Source organism: Barbus barbus (genome assembly GCF_936440315.1).
Source record: "Barbus barbus genome assembly, chromosome: 38".
NCBI classification, from domain to species: domain Eukaryota; kingdom Metazoa; phylum Chordata; class Actinopteri; order Cypriniformes; family Cyprinidae; genus Barbus; species Barbus barbus.
This window is the reverse complement of record NC_136716.1, coordinates 11,243,312-11,270,934: the sequence shown is the minus strand read 5'-3', so window position 1 is coordinate 11,270,934 and position 27,623 is coordinate 11,243,312. Positions and strand designations below refer to the sequence as shown.

Genomic DNA, 27,623 nt, shown 5'->3' with positions numbered 1-27,623 from the left:
GTCTACCCTAGTGAAAAAAATGAATATACTAAAATGTATTTGAAATACATTTATTTCATGCTATGCTACAAATACATTTACATATTTATGTGCTTAATAAAAAATACCCTGCAATTGTACTTCTGGTATACATACGTATACTTAAAGTCTGCTAAATTGGAACAGCTAATTTTGTACTTAATGCACTTTAATTGTGTGGAAGTAGTGCTGAAGTCCAACTAAAGATATAATGAGGTATATTTGATTGAGCTAAAGTGGAACTAGTACAATACTTCATACACTTTAAATTTCTTGCGTTTAAAGACCGATATTATTCAAAGATCATATAGTCCTCATAAATAGTGACATTAAAACACATTTTAGGCTTAATGTTAAGAAACGTGCATTGTGCACAAGTAGTACTCCAAATAAAGTGTAATTATAATTTTTATATCAGTAAGTCGTGAGCGACATGTCAGTAAATATGTTAATAGATTTGAACTATTCTAAGTATGAAATAAATGTATTTTAATTATATTACTTTTTTACTAGGGTATGCCTTCAAAAATTCATGACGATATGTGGATCTTTTCAAAAAGAGCATTATTCTATATATATATTATTATCATTATCATTAAATATTATTATACTTATGTCACTATATGCATTTCTATTTATTTCTTGCTAACATGAGCGACAGCAGATTACTGACAGGAGCACTAGCACACAACAAACTGCATGTGCCTACTGACAAGCCAATTTGCATTATGGGAAAGACCGTTTGTGCACTATAGAAGCCTTAAAGTTTTTTGGCTGTTTCAACATCAGGGTATTTACTGATCTGCATCCTATGGTTTTGGTTACATGGTCCAGAAGTGTAGATTGAGATGTTGTGGCTCCAGGTGGTGGATCACAGCTCCAGCTCCACTGTTAGGGGCTCTGAACCCGGGCAGAGGGTCCGGCGTGGAGAGAATGTAGTCAATGCTGAATTTGATCTCGGGCTCAGGTTTGCTGAGAGGCGGGTTGTTTTGGGCCGATCTGTGACTAGTGTTCACAGGGCAGAAAGAATCTGAATCCGTGGGCCTTACTGCAATGCCCTGATGAGTGTCCATGGCAGCAAAGGGTTCGGCTGGCTCCTTCAGGCCCATTTTTAAGTTGCGTCTGCGGCGGCGGCGACGAAAGTTGCCATTTTCAAAGAGGTCAAGCATGGACTCGCAGCCTGTGGCGAATGTCCAGTAATTACCTTTTCCTTTCTCGTTACCTTCCATACGGGGCACCTGAGGAAAACAAATAATCATCAGCCAGTTACAACAAACCCCTAGGAAAAACCATTATTAATAATGCTTTTACAATTATAACTATGGGTTTTCTTTACTATTTCTTAAACATTTATTGTAGCTGAGCACAGATTTCAGAACTTCCTGTGATGCACAGCGTAACAAAACAACCTGGTTATGTTTATATATTGGAAATTTTTTAATTTAAGTTTACGTATTAACATACACATTCAGTCTCCATCATACCTTTATAAAGCAGCTGTTTAGCGAGAGGTTATGACGAATTGAGTTTTGCCAAGCCCTCTGGTTGGATCTGTAATAAGGAAATCTCTTCATGATGAACTCGTAGATTCCTGATAGAGTAACTTTATTCTCTGGGCTCTGCTGTATAGCCATCGCTATTAGTGCAATGTAACTGATAGAGAGAGACAGAAAACCCATGTCAGAGAAAGAGTAAGAAAAGATTTGTCCCTTCAAAGAGGTCTGTATCCCCTAATTTAGGGTTAACAAGCTTATTTGTAATCATTCATACACACAAAATAATGAATAGAATATTATGAAAATAATATACTTTAAATATAAAAATATACTTTAAATATATAATTAATATACTTTAAATGAAACTCTATTAATATTGATAATATTGTAAGAGACTCCATATTGCAAGTGCGCTCTGATCAAGCCAACAGCAGACAACTTTTCATAATCGCTAAAATTACTATAATTATAATTATTAATACATGTAATTATAAATATATATATAAACAAATGCATACATATACACATTCACATATATACATAATATAAATTAATTTCATAACTTAATTTTTTAAAAATATATTATAAGATTTCATTAATTACTTATAAATGTTATTACCCTCTGTAATGCTTAACACGTCATTAATGTACCAAGTTTAGAAATACATTTTGAAATATGAAATAATAAAAAATATAATAACAATAATAATATCAACTAACATTTAATTTAGCCTAATTTACAAAATTATTGTATAAGTGCTAAATAAAAAAAAAATATTTATTAAATTAATACATAATTAATTAGTAAATTAGGCTACTATTACTACTTTTTACATCAAAGACAATATAATATAATATAATATAATATAATATAATATAATATAATATAATATAATATAATATAATATAATATAATATAATATAATATAGGCTAATAACAATTAACAAAATAATAATAATAATGAAATACCTGTAAGCTGGTCGACACACTTTCTTCTCTTCATCAGTGCCACATGAGGGGTATCCTTCTCCGTCATAGTTAAAACAGTTATAAGGATATTGCGAACTGTCAAACATCATCAGAAGTCCAGGGTGGCAAGCCTTTATGGTTTCTAGTAATGAGAAAGGCTCTAGCTGGCCAAGACAAATGAAGCAGCTCTCATGAGAAGTGTTTGTGTGTGTGTGTGTGTGTGTAGGGGAAGTGACCGGCTGCTGCTCAGATGCTCATATAATGGGCGTACATGACTGGGACTACTGTAAACGTCTGAACCCGGGGCGTGATCAACAAACTCTAGTCACTCATTCACTCTTTGATTCTGGGTGGTCCGGTCCTACTCGGGATTAGATGTTTTGTTTTGTCGTGTTTCTTTTTATAGTCTGATCCTCTTAACTCTTAACTATAATTGAATGACGAATGAAACATTAACAAACATGTTTCTCGTGTCTTTAGTCTTAACTCTTTCAGGTTGTTTGTGTTGAGTTGAGTTGAGTTGAGTTGAGTTGTGGCCCCTGAATCACATATCTCTCGGCAACAACTCTCGGCTTCTGTAGATGCAATCTATAATGCGGCATAATAGCCATAAATTGTGTTTCCGTGACTAAAAACGGGATGTGTGTTCAAAAGAACATTAAGTGGCATATGAGGGACCGAGAAACACGAGCAAACAGCCCGCGGCGCGAGATATCTGTGTGTGGCCTCAGATCGATCTCGCTTCCTTGTTTGGACACATGCTGCTCGGACATCTGGGACCGAACTCATTCGTTTTTCTGATTAAATTATGCATTTCGTCAAAAAATGCAATTGATTTGATATTCTAGCAGGTGAGGCTTGAACAAGGATTTGAGGCTAGAACAAGTTTACAAACGCGAGTAATGATCAGACAGATATTTGCGCTCATGTGGCGTTTCCTGTCTGAGTGCACAGAGAGTGCGATCTGATAACTGTCCCGCTCCGTTCCCATGATGCCGTTTCCTCTGCTGGACCGTCTGCGGCTGCTCTGATTGCTGCAGTCCCTGTCCCCCCAGACCAGACCACTCCACACAAGACCATTACTGCACAAGCAGAAAAACACTGTGCACCAGGGGCAGACATTAACCAGGGCTTCAGGCGAAACTGCCCCAGATCGGCTAGTTGAAAGGTAGGGGGAAAAATGACCCTGTCGTTTCTCCATTTGTATCGAATGTTATAGGTGTATAACATTTAGGCTAATATATTTCATTAGGAATAGCTGACATGCCTAATGGATGTATTCCTGTGAAGTCACTGTAGTGACCTGCAGATGTCAGAATAAACTTTTAACATGTTTAGGCTTTTATCTTTCTATTTAAAAAAATAAAAGCTACATTAAAATACAGTAATGTAAATGTATTTATTATGGTATATCACAATACATTATTTAATAATGGTTTGTTTAATTAATATTGATTTTAGAATGATATACCAAGTCATAATTGTTATGATTAAAGCCTTATTGATTTTATTAGCCTATTTAAAGAAAACAATATTCCTTAATAGTCTGAAAATATTTCATCATACTCATCTTGTAGAGTTGTTTTACAGCACTATTTAGATGCTCACCAAACAAAAAACTACATAACTCATAATTTACTTTAAAACATTATTAATGTTTGCATTGCTTTTGCACCACATTTTGAAGAAGTATATATTTTTCATTTATTGAAAATTATATCTAATTATATCTGAGGTTCTATTTTAAATACGGTCTCATTTTACCTTAATGTGTTAAATAAAGTGGGACAGCTTTTAATTATCATGCCATTATTGTCAGGATCTTGGACCTGTTTTTGTTGTGTTTTTGCTCCCCATGTGTTCTGTGACCCAGTTTCTCCCTCATGTTAATTGTTAATTTGATCCCAGGTGTGTCTCCTTAGTTCCCTCGTTATCCTGTGTTTATAAGCCCCAGTCCTTTCAGTTAGTTTTGTCGGTCGTTGAAATTGTCTTCCCTGTCCGTGATGTGTTTCCTGTGCCTCCCATGCTCCTCGTTGGATTAAAGATTCTCGTGTTTGTGAATTCCTCGTCTCCTGGTCTCCGTGTTTCCGTGCTCCCGGGCAGAGTGTGACAGAACGACCGACCGAAAACAGTTACCTCCGTTTGTACCCTCCGTTTTGTTTTCTGTTTTTTCCCAGTGTTTTTATTTCCGTAGTGCCCTGATGGATCCCTTTTTCCGGCCCGAATTCCTCCTCCTCCTGCTGGAGCAGGGGGACCGATCTCTCGAGGACCATACAAGACTGTTCTTGTTGTTAGCGAACACCACCAGCTACCCGGACGACGTGCTCTGCTCATTCTTTCATGGAAGCCTGAACACCGCGTGCAGAGCGCTGTCGTCCGAAGATGGTCCTCGAGAGGATTTCGCCGCCTTTATGGAGTGGATTCTGGCGAGAAACGGATCACCCCTCACAGTCTCTTCAGAGGATGATCTCGCCAGATCCACTCCAGACCCAGAGCCCAGCCCACCATCTCCCCGCGGTGCGGAGCACCAGCCCGAGCCCACCGATGACGGAGAGCCATTTCCCGCCGCGATCTGCGAGCCAGCGCGAAGCTGAGCGACTGAGCGGATGATCGCCCCGGAAGTTGAGCCCAACCCGTCAGCCCAGGTGCGAGAGCCGGCATCAGTGCCCACCGCGAGGGAGCAAGCCGTGGACGGTGTGAGCGCGGAGTGGAGCTCCGCCCCCTGCACCGCGGCTGAGGGTGAGCTGAGGACAGATCTGGGACTGCTGGACAGAGAGGGGGCGTCCGAATCTCCAGTGCCGGCTCCTCTAAAGTGCCCTCCAGTACCGGCTCCTCGCAAGTGCCCTCCTGTGTCCCCGCTGGTCCCGTCCAGCTCTCCTGCGTCCCCGCTGGTTCCGTCCAGCTCCGTGCTGCAAGGTCACCCCCGAGAGTCCGCGCTGCCCGAGCGCCCTCCAGTGCCGGCTCCTCGCAAATGTCCACCCTCCCACCCGCTCCTGCATCCTCCACCGCTGTCGTCTGGCAGCCTCCCCGCTCGCCCTCAGCCCCCTATCGGTACGGTGCGAGCCCCGTGGGTCTGCCATCCTCCAGCGTCGCCGGGGCTGGAGTATCCCTCACCTCTGCCTCCAGCCTCCTCGGCCCGGACTCTTCCTCGGCCCGTAGACCCAGTGGCTCCACCTCGGCTCCTAGCTCCCTCGCCTCCACCGTCACCCCTCGATCCACCAGCTCCACCGGGCTCCCTCGTCCCTCCGGCTCCGCCTTGGTCGGGCGTCGACCCGCCATCGCCTCTGGACTCCTCTCCTCTGGCTGCGCCTCGTCGCTCCGTCCCACCGGCTCCGTTGGGCTCCTTCCTCCCTCCAGCTCCACCTTGGTCCTCAGTCGCTCCGGCTCCGCCGCGGATCTCCGGGTCTCTGCCTCCACCTCGGTCGCCAGAGCCCTCGGCTCCACCCTGTCCCCCCGGATCCTCAGCATCCCCCTGGCTCGTTGGCTCTCCGTCTCCGCCTCGGGCTCCTCCACCACCTGCTCCACCGCCGTTGGCCGGCCCCCTGGAGTCGGCGGCCATCCCTCCTCCACGGCTCCTCCCTCCGTCGGCTCCACCGTGGGCCATCTTCACGGCTGTGGCCTGGGTCCAGCTGAGCGCCTCCTGCTCCGGGTCCCTCCTGTCTCTTCCCTGGCTCCTCCCTCCTTCGTCACCGCCTTGGTCTCTGTCTGCTGGCCCCCTCCCGGGTATCCGTCCTCCTCCTGAGCCGCCTCCCTAGTTCCCACCCGTCCCTCCCCTTTGGATGTTTCTATGGTGCGAGGACGCACCTTCCGGGAGGGGGGCGATATGTCAGGATCTTGGACCTGTTTTTGTTGTGTTTTTGCTCCCCATGTGTTCTGTGACCCAGTTTCTCCCTCATGTTAATTGTTAATTTGATCCCAGGTGTGTCTCCTTAGTTCCCTCGTTATCCTGTGTTTATAAGCCCCAGTCCTTTCAGTTAGTTTTGTCGGTCGTTGAAATTGTCTTCCCTGTCCGTGATGTGTTTCCTGTGCCTCCCATGCTCCTCGTTGGATTAAAGATTCTCGTGTTTGTGAATTCCTCGTCTCCTGGTCTCCGTGTTTCCGTGCTCCCGGGCAGAGTGTGACAATTATGAGCTAATATATAAAGAACCATGTTATAAAACAGTTCAGATATTTCCTAATCACTTTAATTGTAACCACTATAGCATAAAATGTTTCTACGTGGCCTCTGGTCATTAGGTTGGTCTGGATGATTGATCAATTATTTAAACAAACATCTACATTTTATCACTTATAGAACAAACAATTGTTCTAAATGTGATTTTGTAGCAATTAAATAAAAGCAAAGATATTTTCTGTAAATGCTTTTTAGTGATAATGTCAATTTTTTTTTATGGACAAAAAAACAACAGTGAAAAGCACACTTCTTTTGATTGAACCCTTAAAAAGGGTTCTATATAGAACGTTAAAAGGCGCACGTATTTGGAACCCCTAAAAGGTTCTATATAGAACCCATTTTAAGGGTTCAATCAAAAGAACCCTTTAAAAGAACCAGGAAAAAGGTTCTATATAGAACCCTTTAGGGGTTCCCATCATGGGATCATTCTTTGGATTAATTTTTTGTTTTAATTAAATTTTAAGGCTTAAACAGCTCATATAACTAATTTATCACTAGAAAAACTTAAATATCCATAAGCATAACACATCAAGGAGATGTGATCATTTAAGACATTTTTACTAGCATTTACTGTGACAAGCGATATATAACACAGCAATGTATAGTGCAACAGTTATAGAGATTAACATAAATCCATGTTTCTTTATTTATTCATGCTTTTTAAAATCATTTTTACCTGTCTAAATCTCTCCGTTTTAGAAATATTGTTTTTGCAACCCCCTCCACCTTACTCACCCATCCAACATGTCAGTCACAAATATATGTTGATATGTTAAGAAACCACAAAAAAAAAAAAAACATCTGAATGGAATGCACAACTAAATAAACTTAAAGTTAACTTGCAAAAAATTATTATTATTATTATTTTAAATAAATACATAGCCTAAGTAAAGTTAGAATGTGAAAAGTTTGTCATCAAATAGTACCGGTATATTAATGACACTCTTATTTTGCATCTCACCACCAGGCCATTACCCTTTACCTTAAATAAATGTCAAGTATTTACTCCACATTCTCCTATAAACCAAGTAGTCTGACTTTTTCTTTTTTTTTGTATGCTGCAACTTTCCCCAATTCTGTAACCCATGAAAGATGGTGAACCACATGTTTCTGAAAAGGGAGCTAACTATAGTATTGTTTTTCAATTTATAAGCATTAAATATATAGCACTGGGAATGGCTAAATAGTGCTGATTGAAATTAACTGAGTGATGGCTTTTGGATGCTCCTACTGAACAAAAAGTAGACCGCAAACAGATACTTCTGGCATCTCTGTGTTATTGGTCAGTGATGCATCCATTTTGATGCTAACTGTCCTTGCGATGATTAGGCTTGACATCCTAAGATGGGGATACATGTCAGAAAAACATTTATTAGAACAAGAAAGGGACACAACAGGAAAAAGAAAGGAATCTCTTAAAACGTCCTTGAATTAGTTAGGAGTGTGATGTTTTCATCTGTATGTTGATGAACAAACAAGTTATGATGCACTCCAGAGTCCAGACGTGCAGTGACCGTGCAAAATATTTATTTATGTATCAATCAATCATAAGAACCTGCATGATAAAAGGTGGAAAATAGAAGAAAAAAAAGTTATCAGTAACTTCAGATTAGCTGATTGATGAGTTTCAGTTGGTACTCTGAGGAAAAAGAAATAATGTACCTTTTGTGTTATTGTTTTACAGCATGTTTCCTCTGACTTCCACTTTTCCAAACTCTGATAAACTGGTGGTAAAACTTTAAAAGTGCTCTCTGAGATAGATGCACATCTACAACAACCAAATACAGCGTGTTTAGAATAATATACAATTACTTCAGCACAACAAATAATTATATTTTACTATACTATAACTGCAAACACCAAATACTCACAGTTATCCTCAGAAAAAAGGAAACATCTCCATCAGCTGCTTCTCTTTGTTCTTCTTGGTCTGAATTCATGTTTATAGGCAGTCTGACGGTGATTTGACCGAAACTTTGTTTCATCTTTTCCTATAACGTTATGTGTCCAATACAGTCTACAGGGCAAAACAAAAAAAATACGTTAGACTATATCATGAACTCTCGCCAGCATTATTAATCAATTCACAACAGTTTTTATCAAGATACTTTAGGGATTCATGTTAAAAATGATAAACAGGCCTGGACAACGCGATAAACTACCTTTCTTCTTTTAGCTTCTTGAAATAAACGTGTAAGGTTAGGCTAACTAAAAATCACAAGGGTTTAGGTAAAAGTACTTAAAATAAGCTAAAATTTGTTAATTTTCTCACTTACCAATGTAACCGTCGCTCTCCTGAGAGCCGAGCGCACAGTGACGTTAACCGTTGAAGCTTAAACAGCGGTTTAAGTTCTAGTTATGAATAGGCAAGGCAAGGCAAGTTTATTTATATAGCACATTTCATACACAGTGGTAATTCAAAGTGCTTTACATAAAAGAAAGTGAAATAGACATTAAAATCAATAAAAACATGGAAATAAAAATAATAAAAACAAGGAATTTTAAAATGATAAAGAAAATGATTTAAAATAAATTTAAAGAAAATGATTATACATAAAATGTATTGCAGTCAGTTGGGACATATAGCACAGTGCTCATTCAACAAATGCACAGTTAAACAGATGAGTTTTGAGTCTTGATTTAAATGTGGCTAATGTTTTAGCACATCTGATCTCTTCTGGAAGCTGGTTCCAACTGTGGGCCGCATAATAGCTAAAAGCAGACTCCCCTTGTTTTGTGTGAACCCTTGGTATTTCTAACTGACTCGATCCTAATGATCTGAGTGGTCTGTTTGGTTTATATTCAGTGAGCATATCAGCAATATATTTAGGTCCTAGGCCATTGAGTGACTTATAAACGAGTAAAAGTACTTTAAAATCAATCCTAAATGTAACTGGAAGCCAGTGTAAGGACCTGAGGACTGGTGTGATATGCTCAGATTTTCTGGTTCTAGTCAGAATCCTGGCAGCAGCGTTCTGGATGAGCTGCAGTTGTCTAATGGTCTTCTTGGGAAGGCCGGTGAGGAGACCATTACAGTAATCCACCCTGCTGGTGATAAAGGCATGAACAAGTTTCTCCAAGTCTTGATTGGAAACAAAACATCTAATTCTTGCAATGTTTTTGAGATGATAGTATGCTGATTTAGTTACTGCTTTGACATGACCACTGAAACTAAGGTCTGTCTCCAGAATCACCCCAAGATTTCTGACTTGATTTTTAGTTGTTTGACCCCTAGAGTCAAGGTATGCATTCACCTTGAGAACTTCATCTTTGTTTCCAAATGCAATGACTTCAGTTTTCTCCTTGTTTAACTGAAGACAAGTTCTAGTTATCATGTCATGTAAGATACGGCATCTTACATGACATGATGACTAGAACTTGTAATCATGTTAGTATGCTGATTAAATAGAAGACTATCCTGTACCTATTAATAAATACATCAAACTGTCCAGATTGCTATACACTGCTAGAACGCATGTATTTCTACCAGATCAGTTTGTTGGTATAATAATAGGTTGATTCAGTGCAGATGTAAATTTTAAGTTTATTTTCTTTGAAATAAAGGTGTGTCAAAGTAAAATTGAAATAAACGCACAAATATAATGTAGTATAATCATTTTAAATAGCCTATGTGTAAATATACATAAAGCATAGTTTAGCCCAAAGAACCCTTTTGTGTCAAAAAGGGTTCTTTCTCCTTATATAGAACCTTTTTGGCATAAAGGGTTCTTTGGAGTTGAGTATAGAAACCGAGGGTTCTATATAGAACCCCAAAGAACCTTTTTTTCTAAGAGTGCAGTGACTATACACAACAAACTTAACTCTGCATTAAATAAACACCAGTGTTAACATAATGCCTGATGTATTCACAAGTATATCGTTATTAAAATTAAATTATTATACATATATATTCAAAAAAGAACATCTGTATAAGACCATTTGCTTAATCTTTGTTTATTGCACCATAACCAAGGAGAAAAACTGAAACAAAAAGTCCCCATAAGAGACTAAATATGACAGCAACAGCAAAACATACTGTATTTCTTTGATGTGAAAATACTAACTGTACATATAAAGAAAACATTAAAATGTATGGAACTGTGGTGTAGCCATGGTATGATAAACCACATTTATTCTGCTGATTACTCTGTCATCTCCACAACCGAGTATTCAAGTATATCTCTAATTGTACAGGCACTGAATTCACATATTTACACAACTTTTTCAGCAGTTAGTAGAAACGTGTTTCGTAGTACAAAGGCTGTAGAGAGCTCAGCATAAACATCAACACCCTTCCCACCCTCAACTAAAAAGACACTAAATGTTACAATGTACAGGCTATACATACGCTGAAGCATATCATATATACAAAATTATACTAAGAAAATAGCTCAATCAGCAAAACTAACATGACCTCTGTGCTTCTGCCAATGACTTTGGGCTACTAAAACCCAAGCGGTAATAATGCTTCAGTTAACTGTCATGTACTGTTTCTTTAAGAGCTGAGTAGTTTCTAAAAACATTTCTTAAAATCCCAATTTAATGTAATTATTCATGTTTATTTTACTGTGGTCAAAATTCTGCAATAGAATGCTAATTCAGAAACAGAGGACTAAAGATGTGTAACCATGAGACCATCATATAGATAAAAAAAAAAAAAAACATCATTCACATACTCCTCTGAGCACAGTAAAACAGTTTTTCAAAATTTTAATTTAATAGCATGAAAATTCTACAGTGATTCATGGATTTGACATTATTAATCAGCATCTTTGTGCAATTTAAGATCTACATTTTTAGGTCACGTGGGTGGAAATGCAGCAGTCACACTCGACAATATTGATTATTGATATTCAAACGTTCAGTTTTTGATATTGCCTAACATATGACTGAAAAAAGATCTGATATGCTGGAAATGATGCGAGTTGTTACAAGGACATTTCTTTGAAATCCAATAAACCATCAACTTTTTTCAAACATATACATTGTTACTTATCTACTCACATTAGCACAAATACTGCAACTGGTTTAATGTACTAGCTGAATCTACCTCTTTGATTTGTAACAGAATTTATGAATGGCATGTTTGGAATAATAAATATGGAACTCAATAAATAACCTCTGATCAGCTATAACATGAAAGACAGGACACTTTTCTGAGAAAACTCACATTTCACTCAAAGCATTTTGTCCTAAATAAGGTCAAGAAAAATACATTGCTATATGAAAGCACAGTTCCTCTCATTCCTCCTTGGTATGGAGAGAGTATAAAGGATTTTATTTGAAGGCATGAAAGTCCACGTATATTCAGACAAAGGTGCACACGTCACGTACAGCGGTGAGAGCGTTTGTGAAGATGTAGTTCCTCATAAGTTTGAACTGAAATATCAGCCGAAATGTTTCCTTCTTTAGCTGGAAAAACGTCATCATTCACTGTAGCCGATGCTATGTCCTGCACATCCTTTGCTTATTTCTTTAAAATAAAAAAAACTTTAAAGTTCAAATAGTTTCCCAAAGGGACAGCAAATACTGGTTAAATGGTGTTCTGTAAAAACATGGAAATATATGAATTTTTGTTATGTATTTATTTAGATCCTTTATAACAGTGGTTCTCAACTGGTTTTGCTTTGCATCTCACATTAGACAATGGCAACACAGAACCAAAGGCTAAATAGAAAAAGAAACCCCACATTATTTTTATCAAGTAATAATAATAATACAATTTTTTATTATTGCTTAGGCCCAATAATATACCAAATTATACAAACAAAAGCTGAATAGGATCATTTGTTGTTTTAATAAACTATAATTATTATTAATAATCCATCAATATATATTTATTATTATTTCTGTTTTATTATTATTATGTATTTTATAAGCTGCAATAATAATACTAATAATATGTTTTTATTATTATAATTATTTTATTATTTGCATTTAAGTGTTGTTTTGTTCTCAGCTGTCTACATCAGACAAGCCCATTTTAAGGTGACAGTCCACCAGTTGAGAAGCACTGCTTTACAACACTGGCTGCTACATGTGAAGATCAGCTTACATTTTGGATGTAGGACTGCAGAACACTGTCTCTTTCTCTGTCAACTGCGTGTCTTTATTTGAACACATGGTCCATTAGTTGAGGAATTAGTCTTTGGAATTCACTGAATTCAGAAAAGTTTATCAACAAGAGCATCTCTTGCAAGACGTTCATGGTCTATAGAGCTGTGGTGGGACTTCAAAGGAGCCGCCTGATCAGTTTGTGCCCACTACCTTTGTGGGGCTGTGCCCGTGTTCAAACCCTCCACGAGCAGGTCATCCTCTACTACGTTACTGTAGCCCTCCTTCTCAATGCAGTCAGCCAGTACCTGGAGCACCAGGCGCAGCCGGCGGTCCATGGCCTCCAGATGAGGCCGAATAAGGATGGGTGACAGCGTATCAGTCTGCAGACTTTCCTCCATCAGAGCACTCAGTTTGAACTCCTCCTTTGCCAACAGCTGAAGCCGTAAATGAGTGGACTTCTTCACCCTGGGTCAAACAGATAGTCAAAATCACTAACCAAAAACCACCAAGTCATTTCCAATCATTTATGTAATAATTTATCAATGCATTTTGTTGTGGGATGAATTAGGATGAAATTACGACATTTTAGGATATTAGTGAATGAATTAGGATGAAATCATGCCATTAGGAAATTAGTTAATAAGTGTTTGCCCACTTTTTCTGCAGCATTGGAGTATTTAAAAAAAAAAAAAAAGTAAAGTCTTTGTTAAAGTGTTGTAAGCCAGGAATCACTCCAACCAGCTATGAGTTGAATCACAACATCACAAAACCTTGATTTGAAGCAAAAAATGTGTATTTAAAAATCAGGCAAAAAGACAAAGGTACAAGACTGTGTGCTTTGACAGCAGAGGGAAATAACTACAATTACAATTCCATAGCGAATGATATAACTGAATTAAAAAAATTTAAAGTTGCTGATAATATCTCTGACAACAATATATTTTATTAAGTTTATTGCAAAATATACATATATACATAGCCCTCCATTAAATTGTATAGGTTTGTTGAAGTATTTTGAGAGCATAGGGAGACTCACTAGTTTATGTCAGTGCTGAATCATGGAAGAGGGTGATTTGCTTGGTGTGACTCTGATTGGAGGAATTACCTGTACTGCATTATGGGTAATATAGTACCCATTACCACGAATTCCGCTATTTAAACATTATCTAAAAAATGTATTAAAATAATAGCTTTAACAAAACCATCGATTAACAACCTCATAGAACACAACAGGTCTGTTAATAATGTTTATAAGTTTATAAGTTCATTGTTAAAAGTCAAGAACTTGAATGTTGTACTCTATTGCAATTAATCACATAATAATAGAATAGAATAATTAAATGACATTTATAAAACAGGTCAACTTTTATTGATAATTTCTACCATACAAATAGTGAAATGCCTGTTAAATGCTCCTTAATTTGACAGCCTTGATTCAAACAACTTTCAAACATAGATTTCATATTTGTGCAATTTAAAAACATAAAAGTACTATGTATGCTTTCATCAATACTACATCAGTCAATTAAATATTATTTTAAATAATTTAAATAGCATTTATGCTAGTAAGAGTAAGGTTTCTGGCTTGTCCCTCGCTATGATTTTTCTTTTTCAGCAGGACTTTTAATTTGCAAAATGAAGGCAAAATTATATAAAAATCACATTTGCATATTGTTCTAAATATAGTCTCATTGTTAAGCAATGTTTTTGGCATGAGTATGCATTTTTTCTATAAAATATAAATCAGGTGTCCCCTGATTTCATGTCAGCCCTGTTACCCTCATCAAAAAACCCTTGTAAAATAATGTACATTCAAGTGACATCATTTCTGGGAGGTTACATCATCTCTCTGTAACCTACACTTAAAACACAAGCATGTTTCTCTCACTCCTCTATATGTTCTATTTTTTGATGATTTATGAGGCTTGACTGAGTTTATGATTTTGACTGATCATGCAATGTCAATCCTGTTACCATTTTTAAAATTTAAACAATTATTTTGTACATTTAATATAATCCTACAAGTAAAATCCTTTCAAAGTGTGCAATATGTGCTTTTGTGAACTTGACTATTAGCTAGCAATTACAGGTTTTGACATTTGGGTAACAGGGATGACATAGATTAGGTTTGACCCTGTTTTTAAAGATTGTCTGTGTAAAATTCAAGCAGTTTAAAGGTCACCCTTGGTATATTATTGAGCTAATGCCTATATCAGTCAGTGGCATATGAGTTCTAAATAAACTATAGTATCTAGTAACGCTTGTGTCGGTAACAGGGTTGACAAAAATACCAAAACATAAGGTAGAAAATTAGTGATAAAATAATAAATTACATAGCCTGAGATGGCACAATACAATTTATTGTCATTTTAAGGTGTCTTCATTTCATGGATATTTAAAAGATATTGATTAAACTTATTTTATTTTGTACATTTTCCAAGTGGAAAAGGCACCGATTTCGTGGAATGACCCAATAAATACTAACCTGCAGCACTGACTCAAAGGCACCAGTATGGAGAGCTCATCATGAGAATGTTTACCAAAGCTGAAGATGAAAAGAGAAATGAGACAGAAATTTATTTATTTTATGACAATACTCCATAGAATAAAAAATGCATATTTAAAATAATGAATTGAAGAAGCTAGTTGTATTATGAGAGTTAAAGAAATCAAGATAAAATGTCTTACCCTCTTCCATTATCAAGGTGAATAATGAAAGTTTCATTTCCAAATTTTTCAAATGTCTCATAATGATGACGATCCATATTTCCTTTGAAGATATATAAACATTATTATTTATGACTTAGCTTGATTGAATTTCAGCTTCAAATTTGCATTCAGAAACAAATGATGCACTTCTGTGAAATCCTCTTACCCATGAGGAAATCAAAAATGGTCATGTCCATGATGTCCAGCAGGCGTGTGCCACTGTCATAGGGTGGTGTCTGCTTCACCTCCTCACAGTAATCTGGATCCACCTCCCACCTATAAAAACACACACACACACACACCTCATTAGCTTACACGAACACAAACACTGTACAATGAAAAACAGCACAACATGATGAAGGTCATTGTAATAAGACACCAGAGGGCTATCATGGTAATCTGAAGAGAAACTGGATCATTAGAACTGAGCAGATAAAACATGTTGCATGTTTAATACCCTCACATTCAGGATATATCCTCTAATTCAGCCTCTATATCAATTATTTCAGCACTGTGTGAAAGTGTTTCATGCTAAGACAGCTAATCTTTAACATTTAAATATACAAAAAATCTACAAACACACACACACACACACATATATATATATCTATATATATATATCTATATATATATATATATATATATATATACACTGCCGCTCAAAAGTTTGGGATCAGTAAGATTTTTAATGTTTTTTAAGGAAGTCTCTTCTGCTCATCAAGGCTGTATTTATTTGATCAAAAATACAGAAAAAACAGTAACATTGTGAAATCTTATTGCAATTTCTAATATTGGTTTCCTATTTTAATATACTTTAAAAAATAGAAATATTTTCTAACATTATAAGTCTTTACTATGACTTTTTACTCATTTAACACAACCCTCCTGAATAAAAGTATTAATTTCTTTAAAAAAAGAAAAAGAAAAAAAAAAGTACCGACCCAAACTTTAAATAGCATTGTATATTGTAACACAAAATTTATTTTTTTAAATAAATGCTGTTCTTTTTAACTTTTTTATTAATCAGAGAATCCTAAAAACATATCACAGCGCCCCCAAAAAATATGAAGCAGCACAACGGTTTCAAACAATGATAATAAATCAGAATATTAGAATGATTTCTGAAGGATCATGTGACACTGAAGACTGGAGTAATGATGCTGAAAATTCAGCTTTGATCACAGAAAGAAACAATCTTTTAAAGTATATTAAAATAGAAAACTGTTATTTTAAATTGCAATAATATTTCACTAATTAAATTTGATAAGCAGAAGAAACTTAATATAAAAAATCTTAATGATCCCAAACTTTTGAGCGGTAGTGTATATATATATATATATATATATATATATATATATATATATATATATATATATATATATATATATATATTTATATTCTTGAATTGAATTTATCTAAACAAAGTGTGCTGTGTGGTCCTCACTCTGCTTTCTTGCGTTTGTGATAGGATCGTCTCCAGGGGTTTCTCCAGGTCCTGCGCTTGGCCAAGGCCAGGTCGGGCAGAAATGCTGCTAAAGAACCCTCGATCTGGTCAGGCTTCCCACACAGAGCATGCTCAGTGGAGCAGTAGTACGAACATTCACCGTAGAAACAGATGTTATTGGCTGGAGAGATGATAGGGTGTAATAAAACAAACCCCTTAAAATGATGACACATACAGTTCATATTTATAATGATTATTTTAACGTCAACATTAAATTAAAAATGACCTAATTTACACCAGTAAGGCATGTTCTGCTCTTAATGTGCACAATTTCATTAAATTATGTCTTAGTGAAAAAACATATGTAAATCGAATTAATCAAAAGTAATTAATATAGCAAATATGATAAATCCTCCTTAAGCATTTAATAAAAAAAAGAAAGATTACATTAGATATTTAACTAGAAATGTATTTAGTTTTACTTATTACATTAAACATTTTTGTCTACTTTACAATACTGTTGGTTCCTCTAATTAAAAGGAAAATCACACTTTTAAACAATTTCAGAGAAAATCAATAGTATGACTAATAAGAAATTTTTCACAAATTAATTTTGTGAATGTTTTTAACAACATTTTTGTTTAATATCCTGTTTCACCTAAAAACATGTTTTTTTATTTATTTAATTTATTTTTTAATGCATTTAGCAGACTATCATTGCATTCAGGTTACAGTTTTACATTTATTTATTTGATTTTACTGTATTTTTTGATCAAATTAATGCATAAGAGACTTATTACAAAAACATTTACAAAAATGTAGAAAATCTTTAGAAAGCCAGCGAATATTTTTCAACTTCAGCCTATAAAGGGGATCATATGGCCAATTCTGAAGTTGGTGTCAAATGAGGTCTCACTTGAAAATGAATTTACCAACAGCGCCATCTACTGCTTTCTTGCAATAGTAAGAGAAAATCACAGTCTCCTCTGACGAGGGTATACATAAAAATGTTTAAAGCACAGAGGAAATACAGTATACAAAATATGATAGCAAAAAAAGACTTGATCTTGCCTCAGTTATGGTTGTTTGGGTAAAACTAGTTCACTAACTTCACCCTAACACTAACATATTCAGTGCTTATCAATTGATGGTAACAGAATAGAAGTGAAGTGAAGAGAAGAAAAGTGACTGCTGGGCGTTCAGTACCTGGTGAAATGAAAAAGGTTCTCCACAGTTTTTTGTCACGGGTCACATCTCGTATCTCTTTGGTCATATTCACCAGTCGCCCAGTCACTGGTGGCACTCGCCGGAAATCCAGGATCCTGTTGATCAATCAGTGAGAATTTTTTGTTTGTTTTCATAATATGTTCACTTTACACACTAGGTTCACTGCTGAGTTACAGGACACAACGTAGCGTAAACATCATGTGTTAGACAAACTAGTTCAAATTATTATTTTTTGACTGATAAAATATGTGCATACTGTGTACAGATCACACACACACACATCTATTAGCTATTTGCTCCTGAAAATACATGATACATAATGCATAGTTATTAATATACATATACATAATGTTACATTTAACATTATACAATATGCATATAACATTATGTAAAATATAACATTATTTAATTAAATAAATTAACTTACAATCAAATGACCACATTCATATAGCAAACTGTTGAACGAAACTATGGTGTGCAAAATTTGTTTAACTTTTACCAGTAGAGGGCGCTCAAACTATTCTACATAGATTTTGAATAATAAATTAATGCCCTGTTAAGAGATGAAACCTTTTTTTTATTTTATCGCAACACTTAATTACTGTGTATTTCATATTTCATAACTTAGCAAATAATAAATGTTTATTCATAATTGATTGTATCTTTTGACAGAATTGACCTTGAACAAAACTGAATTTATTGCTGAATGTGAGAAATAAGTAGGCTTTCTTTCTGAATGAACCGGTTATGAGCGAGTGTGGTTTGCTCATCCATGTTTTAAGACCTATTCACCCCGCATGCAAGTGAAGACCCTCTGCTGACAGGGCAACTTAGAAAAAAATCACCCTGAAAACAACTAATGGACGGGGCCTAAGGGATAAAAGCACTTGAAGCTACTAATTGCCCAGTCATGCTGACAGAGATGACAGAGAGAGTTTGTGTGCAGGAGCGTTTTCCTCCTCTCTCACTGTCCGATGTATAACTCAGAGGGAACTGTGGGGCAAATGAAAAGTTGTCTTTTCAAACCATTCGTCTCCTTCAATACTGACTTCCTCCCCAAAGCCACGCTACTGTGAGTGTTTCCCATCGACTAAAATCAGATAATTAATGGTACGTTGTCAGATATAGCCGTGGTGGGCTTGCGAAGAACAGAGAGGCCCACTGGGTGATGGTGCTTTAAAATAGAAATAACAACCTGCACTTTTGTCTAACCCAGATGAACTTTATTTAGAAAAGCTGGTGTTTTTTTACGTTCTTGGTTTGTGCTTTCTACCCACACACATGCCTGTGTGTACCGACTAGATTTTACTCCCGACCAGATGTGTAGATGGAAGTGAGGCGGACCAGTCCGGTCTGCGCCGGGCCGGGCCAGCTGAATGATTATATTGTGCCCAAGACCCACGCTGGGTTCAGTCTGACTCATGCTCACACTGCTGGAGAGGAGAAGCAGAGTGCTTGACAAAGAGCAACACAGGACAACACAAAACAACACGTTAATCAAGTGAGGGACCTCCACAGAGTGGACCAAGGCCATCACTAAAATTCACTAATTGTTAGGCTCTTCCTAGGCTCAATGAGTAGAATATATTACAGAGGACATTACACTCCAAAAAATCATCAATTTGTTTTTAAAAATATTCTTAAAAATAATATATTAATAAAGTTAAATAATATTGAAATAAAATAAATATGAGAGAAGCAAATTTGCATAAGACAGTAAGATTAAAAATGTATTTTTAACATTTATTTATTATACCTAAAACAATATTATATTTTAATATATTATATTATATTATATTATATGTTTTAAGTTTGGACTCTGTGAGATGTTTTAAGGTTTTTGAAAGAAGTCTCATACTTACCAAGGCTGCATTTATTTGATAAGAAATATTAACATAGTGAAATATTCTTACAATTTAAAATAACTGTTTTCTTTGTTAATATATTTTAAAACATTATTTACATTTGAAATGATTTAAATCACTTATTTTTGTTGTGCAGCTTAATATTTTAGTGGAAACCTTGATACATTTTTTTTGTCAGGATTCTTTAAACAGAGTTTATTTGAAATTGACTTTTTTGTAACATTGTACATTTCTTTACTGTCAAATTTTATCATATTAATGCATCTTTGCTGAATAAAAGCTGTATTTATTTCTTTAAAAAAAATCTTTACCCCAAACAATATATTATATTATATACTTTTTCTCAAGCAATTTGTGATTTTTGTCCATTAGGCCTCCTCTTCGACAGGCCTGGGACAATGTTTCCTGCTGTCCACCCCCATCTGATCATATTGATGAGGAGAAAATGAGACGAGAATGGAAATAAACTATAATGGCAATAAATCCCACTGTCTCAGATCACAATCGGGGAAAATCTGACTCATATAGCAAACAACCAATAAACTGAGCTGAAATCAGCTGAAAAGGACAGATGTACACGGGTTATTGTGGCTGACACAAATTAAAGCCTCTCAATCACTGACATTCATCAGAAGGGTAATCACCTATAAGGAGACATTGTTGGATGGAGCTCGATTGGTGATCAGATACTGACGGATGTGTTTGTGCTCATTCAGAGTGAGTCATTATGTTCTCTCTGGATTTGGTGTTTATGAGTGTTAAACTGCAGGTTTCTGACTGCTTACTGCCCCGAGATACATTCACATGCTGTACTTTCACACATACATATAAACAAGTTCAAACGTGCTGAAAACATGCAGGACACACCACAAGCGTTACACATTCACACGCACACAAAACATTCTTGTGCAAATAAATGTGGCCCCACAGGTTCATATACACAAGCAGGCAAACACTTTTACAAGTGGCATGTGGTGGATGTATACAAACACATATATATTCAGGGGGAGACAAACATCTCACACACACTCCATTCATGCAGAGGTTGACATTTACGGCCCGTTACCTGTCTAGATGATATGCTGCGATCTCAGCATTGTGCCTCTCGAAATCGGAGAAGTAGAAGAAGTCTGGGGGTGTCTCCTGCTCCCGTGTCTGCCTGCAAGGGAAAGGTTAATCTGCTGTAAGTCCCTTTCATCAACAAAGCCATAATCGCAGCCCTAGCCCTTGAAACTAAAGCCACCCTGTCAAGAAAACTTTAAGAGAGACGCCCCTCCATTATTTCTGGATTGATGAAAGAAAATGTCTTTTCTTAACATATTTCTCAAAATACCTTATTGTATTACTTGCTCACTTAAAAATAACCGAAGGAACCATGAAAACAGAAAAGCAATGTGAATGACAAATACTGCAATGCTAATACCGTAAAATGCTAAAGACTTTTTTTATTAAAGACCATGAAATTACTTGAACACAGTTTTCCTTCCTGTATTGATGTATTTCCTGTGGAATGAGGTTGTTTGGACTAAACATATCAAATAGCTTGTTCTTTTTTAAAAATAAAAAAATCAATGAACCATGATCTGCTAGTTGCTATTGCTAGTGAGTTGCAAAAAATCTGTGTAGTGCAGACGATTAGTTTTGTTAGCATTTAGGATTACACTAGCATAAAGCTAACTGACATGGATTTAAAACCACAAAACTCCTATGTGGTCTTTAAGAACATCCAAAATTATGATATTGTACATGAGCAGTTAATAACAGACCAAACAATATGAAAACAATATTGTTTAATCAATACTTGTAGGTCAATGGAGGACATATCAAGTTCCAGGCAAACATTTCTCTACAGAGAAGAGCCAGAGGATCTATTTTTAACCGACTTCATACAGTCCCGCTGAAATGCTTTCAGCAGACTCCATATCAAACATACTTGAGATTTCTCTCTCCTCTCTTCCCTTCTCTCTCTCTCTCTCCGTGAATGCTGTCCGAATGTCAGAACAATTAAATCCAGCTGGGATCTCTCCTTTTCTCGACAGTCTTAATCATGCAAGAAGACGGTTCAGAACAATAACTTTTCTGGGAAGTGAAACATGTCACATCCCAACGTCTTTGTGGCAAACCGAACCAGTCAGAACCGAAGACAAGGTAGCTGGCGCGAAGAGTGCCAGCTCTGTAATGGAAACATATCCTTATCTAGGCAAAATCAGGCATTCAGTATCGTCCTCAGCTGGTGGCAGTCGTTCAAGGCGCAGCTGCGAGGCTGACATGCTCACCGATCGTTAAATAACACAGCATGGGACCTGCCAAACGAGAGTCTCCAACTTCACATTCTTCTGCAGTCCGCTCCTCAGAGCCCCGGATAATATCGCTCTACTCGCCAACTGAGAACCTCTTTTCAGGCATGAAGAGAATTAAAATGGATTTGTGTTTCTGCTGGAAGAAACAGGCCTACTACTGCAACGAACTCAGAAGAGTCCTTGTGATGAACTCATTGGACCCTTGCCCCCAGATGCTCAGATGTTTAATTGGCAGAGAAATGGTACGGGTGTTTCTTTTGGCCCTGTGGACTTAAAGAAAATAAACTCCTCTAAAACACTTATCACTCTCACTCTCACTAATTTGTCCCCTAACAATAACTGGCAGTGTATTTCCAATTATACATTTTAAATATTTACCCAAAATACTTCTAATATATACTAAACATTTTCACAAAATTACAGCCTGACTGGAAAATGCACAATAAAAATGTTCTGTTTACAAGAGCTATTTCTTCACACATGACTGTGACTCATATTTCATCTCAAGCTCTTCACTGACTCTGTTGTCTCCTTGGTAAACAAGTACACCAATATTACAAAGAGCTTTAATAGGTGCAAAATTGTTGGTTGCAATAAAAATGATGTCAATCAACAGAGCCATGGTTGTAATTTGTGTAGTTGCAGCAGATCATAATATTTTCACTCAGTAAATATGGTTTATATGAACGACTTCATTTTAAAAAGGTAATAATATTTTCACAATGGATTGTCATGTTTTAAGATTACAAAAAATACTATTATTCAAAAGCTTGGGGTCAGTATGATATTAATACTTTTATGCAGCAAAAATGCATTACATTGATCAAATTTGATCAAGTTTCCACAAAAACATTAAGTTTTCAACTCTGATAAAAAATAAGATATGTTCCATTGGCCACCAAATCAGCATATTAGAATGATTTTTGAAGAATCAGACTGGAGTCTTTGAAATCTTTAAATGACCCCAAACTTTTAAACAGCAGTGTCTATTTATATATTTATACTGTATTTTTAAAGAAGAAAAAACAGCATACAAGACATAAAACAAAAACTGAAATCTGCTAAAATTATGATCAGGCATAAGAGTGTCCGAAGAAAACACCTGTGTACTAGTGGCTATGTACCACAATTTCACATTGCTTTAGCTCATAATTTCAGTACCCTGGATACTGCATCAGCCTGTTATCACAGTTATTACTGCAGCTCACTGTCTAATGTACTGCAATGTAGTATTGTGTCTCTAAGCACTTATTGAGCACCACTGTGCCCAAGCACTTGACCCAGCGCAGGCCTCGGCTGCGGTGACAGCACTTAGCATCTGCACACATCTGCCTCTTTTCTACAGTACGCTTTTCATCAAATAGGATTCCATCAAGGTAAATTCAGTGCTTAACATCAACTCCATAACACAAATGGTCCCAATGGGAAAAAACAAAAAAACAAAACAAAAAAAGCTTTTTAAAAGGCTTTGAGACAGCAGCTGATGGCAAAGCCCTCTGAGGAGTGTTCTGTGGGTGGAGAACTCTAAACCCCCTCCTCTCACGCTGGCACTCCAGACAACCTTGTTAAGCTGGAGCTTGAGAGCTCTCATTTATTCCTGTAAAACCACAGAGAAACACGAGGAAAACAAGACTCAACTGGCTGTTGGACCAGAAAATTATAACAAAGGAAACCAGACACAAGCCAGCCTGTCAAAGGGTCAAAACAATCCCTGCGAAGAATTCTGTAAAGCTTAGTTTCCTCCACTCGACAGAAACGACACCTCGGAGAGAGGAAACATTCCCTCTGTATTAGTAAGGCGAGTTTATGAGGCACTAAATATAAAAACGAAGAAAACAAATGTGTGTGGGAGATTTTTTATTTTTTTTTCTTCAAACGCATGTTCAGTGGATGTGGTTCACCATAAAAGATGCCATGTGAACGGTCGCCACTCTTAATGTACACTTAAATGTACCTCAAGATGGGCCTCTGGGATGTGTGCAGACATCTTAAAACCAACTCTGCTGAGAGCAGGATGTCTCTAGTGATCAAAATACGCTGAGAGAGCGCTCTCCATGAACCTATACTTCAAGGTAAACACACTGTTTACTCCTGCCAGACCGACAGCTTATTGGTGCATGCAAACAGGCTCACAAATACACTGGTATATGCAAGTGCTTAACTGAAAGCAATGGCAAAATTAATGGCAAAATTGGAATAAAAATATATATTTATTAGGGATGCACTGAAATTAAAAATTTCTGGCAGACAGAAGTGGATCTCAATTAATCATTTAGTCTCAACAATCTGTTTTACAAAAGTAAATTCGAAAACACAAAATGTGAGGACTATTCATTAAAGAGGCAATCCACCCAAAACAAAAAAATATCTTATTGTTTACTCGCACTCATGCCGTACCAGATCTATACACATATATTTCTTCTGTGGAATATAAATGAAGATTTTTAGAATAATAATCCATCTCTGTGAGTTCATATAATGCAAGTGGATGGGTCTCTCAAAGCTGATGATTCAAAAACCATGCAAAACAACCACTATAGTAACTCATACAATCCCAGGGAATAAATCAGTCGCTGCGTTTCCATTACCCTTCAAATTGCGCAAACTGAAATTGCTAATTGAAAATACACTCAATGGAAACACGTCAATTTCTCAAAAACTCCCATATATTGGATAAAAGATTTTTATACTCGCATGAGGTAGTTTTTCAGGCTATTCGAAAAAGTTATTTCGTAAAACTGCAATGGAAACCATTTTTTCCCATTTACAGGTTACCTGGCGTACGTAAAACTCACATGCTCATTTTTTAATGTACTATAACCTCCAAGAAACATCTCATAACTCTCAAGTATAAGGGACTGTTTGGATAACCCCTTATTTACACTGGACACGTCTGCGGTGCATTTTAGCTCCGACATCGCCACTGGAGCTGATCGCGGCAACTGTAGTCAATGCTTGTGTTTACACTGTGGCATGTTTCAGAAGCATCCCAGAAGCGGGTCTCTGTGCTGCTTTGCTAAAACCCTTACATCTCCTTCAATTAAATATAATGGCTAGTGCTGTGGCTGTGATATACGTAAACCTTCCAACATCCGTCACCATGACTTATCACAAGGCGTTTTAGTTGCATAACATTGGTTAATGGAAACACTGTCATTTCACAATAGTTTTCGTTTTTTATCAACATTTATAAAATATCACAAAAGTTTAGCGCAAATCTGTAATGGAAATGCAGCTAATGTCTTCTGAAGCAGAACAATAGGCAAAACCTGTTGTTTTACTTTAGAACTCATTGACAGGGTTTTATAGGTTTGTTTTGTGTGGTTTTTGAAGTGAAATTTGTATCATGGATAACATGGATTTACAGAGAGGGGTAATTTTTTCTAAAAAAATGTGTCTGAAGAACAAAATTCAAATACACCTGGGACAATATGAGGGGGAGCAACAAACCAAATATTAGAGCTGACACTAGGCACTGTTAATTGTCCCAAATAAGGCATCAAATATGCCAAATATCAGCCAACCAATCGTTGTGGTTGAGATATATCTGTTTCTCACTACTGTACACAGGCCATGGCTACAGTAATATGTAAAAGCTGGCCTTGCAAACAATAAAACAGCAGTAGATGAGAAAATTGCTGATGGACAAAGTGCAAAAGGTACAGACATCCACAGAAAAATCTGATCTATTCAGAAAACACACAGGAGCAAACAAATGAATCAAACAGGATCCGGTATCTAGGACACTACATTCTGCCAAATCTCTTTGTTGGCTTTACACTGGGCAAACACCAAAAAAGCTCTCACAATAGCTGTGAAAGCAAATTCATCTCACAAACCTTGATGGCTGCAGCACTTGTAAAAGCTTATCCCAGCATTCTTAGGAGGTGTGTTGGTCAGACTGTGATGACGAAAGGAGACAAAAGCAATGTTCAAGCAGACACTTAAAACATGCTTCTAGAGCCTTAAAGAGACAGTTCACCCCCCTAAAAAATGCTTAGTCATTATTTACTGATCCTTACATCTTACGTCAACCCTGAATGACCTGTTTTCTAGCATAGAACACAAAATGAGTTATCTAGCAGAGTGTCCGAGCTGCTCTTTTTCATACAATGAAAGTAAATGGGGACCAGCTACAGTCACCATTCACTTTTAGTGTATGGAAAGGAACAACTTGGACATTCTTCAAAATATCTTTCGATTTCGACAAAATCAAAAAGCCATACAGGTTCGGAACAACATGAGGGTAAGTAAATGATGACAGAATTATCATTTCTGAGTGAACTTTCACTTAAAAGAAAAGCTGCTGGAGAAAAGATGATTTCCAAAAGAGCCACTATTTGAATTTTTGACTGTGAATGATTATCAAACGGTGCATTGTTTAAACTGCAGAAGCCTGCAAAAATGACCTTTGGAGCAAATGTCATGGTGCTGGGAGCAAATAGTAGAGGAGGAGGCACTAGGACTGGAATAAAGCTGCATTTTGTGGCTTGTTTGTGATAACAGGTAACGGGTAATGTCAAGAGGTGGCTCACGTTACAAACTTCAGCAGTTGCTATTTCTCACAGCACTGCATAACATTTGAGTTTTAAAAGGCATAAATGAGCAGAAATGCTGGTATATATTTAGCCAGGCAAATAAATATTGACTTTACACTCTTTTCCATCCTTTTTGAATTGTTCTGCACCAGTGACATGAAACAAAAAAGGCCAAGTCTGTTTCCAGAAACTTGTCATAGCAAACGGCGGTGCAATTTTTCTTTGTTTGAAAATGTAAGTGGTTAATGCTTTTCCATCTCTGAAGGACGACCTCTCCTGAGTTAGGACTAAGGCCAAACCATTCCTCCTCCCTGGCCTAGAAGTGCTGCTGGCAGGTCAGCGGGGATGTCTGGTATTTAGTGTTGCGTCTGACAGCGGCGGCAGAGTTGTTGATGGGCAGTGAGAGTGAGAGAGGAGGTTGATGTCGGCCTTGAGCCTGCTTTATGTAAGGGGATATTCAGACCTGCAGAGAAACACTTTTTCTCTGCCTCTGGATGCTGCTTTTGCATCTCTGTTTTATTTTAAGGCTCTGACGAGCTTATTCAGGTACAGCCCTATATTTGCTTACGCACAAGGCAGGCACATATTTTTGGAATACAGACTTATATTCCAAACATAAGTCTACAATATAGACTGTAATGTGCTTGCATGTGAACGTTAAAGGGCCAGTTCACCCAAATTTTGTCATCATTTACTCACTCTCATCATGTCACTTCCACACTTTTCTTCTTCCACAAAAGTTGTGTTTTGGCATGTATGACATAAAAATACTGAATGAGGTTTCAGGGAGTGTTTGTGATACCAGTTTCAGCATTATTTTTGCAG

General features: G+C 37.0%; 2 protein-coding genes across 2 annotated transcripts in view; both read right to left on the bottom strand.

Moving 5' to 3' along the window:
- Positions 1-839: 839 nt before the first annotated feature.
- Positions 840-2,594, bottom strand: foxl3 (forkhead box L3; the record flags this gene model as incomplete). The annotated part of the gene is made up of 3 exons (XM_079397874.1): positions 840-1,256; positions 1,503-1,671; positions 2,485-2,594. 3 exons carry the CDS (start codon positions 2,592-2,594, stop codon positions 840-842), a joined length of 696 nt encoding a protein of 231 aa, XP_079254000.1.
- An 8,005-nt stretch (positions 2,595-10,599) lies between these two features.
- Positions 10,600-27,623, bottom strand: part of fam20cb (FAM20C golgi associated secretory pathway kinase b) — a 41,449-nt gene continuing 24,425 nt past the window's right edge. The window contains exons 4-11 of the mRNA XM_079397830.1: positions 21,027-21,119; positions 18,075-18,190; positions 16,869-17,049; positions 15,591-15,700; positions 15,404-15,485; positions 15,201-15,260; positions 12,714-13,180; positions 10,600-12,203 (exon numbers count right to left, since the gene is read on the bottom strand). Coding sequence (XP_079253956.1) covers positions 12,922-13,180; positions 15,201-15,260; positions 15,404-15,485; positions 15,591-15,700; positions 16,869-17,049; positions 18,075-18,190; positions 21,027-21,119 — 901 coding nt within the window. The 3' untranslated portion in view covers positions 10,600-12,203; positions 12,714-12,921. The remainder of the gene's footprint in view (positions 12,204-12,713; positions 13,181-15,200; positions 15,261-15,403; positions 15,486-15,590; positions 15,701-16,868; positions 17,050-18,074; positions 18,191-21,026; positions 21,120-27,623) is intronic.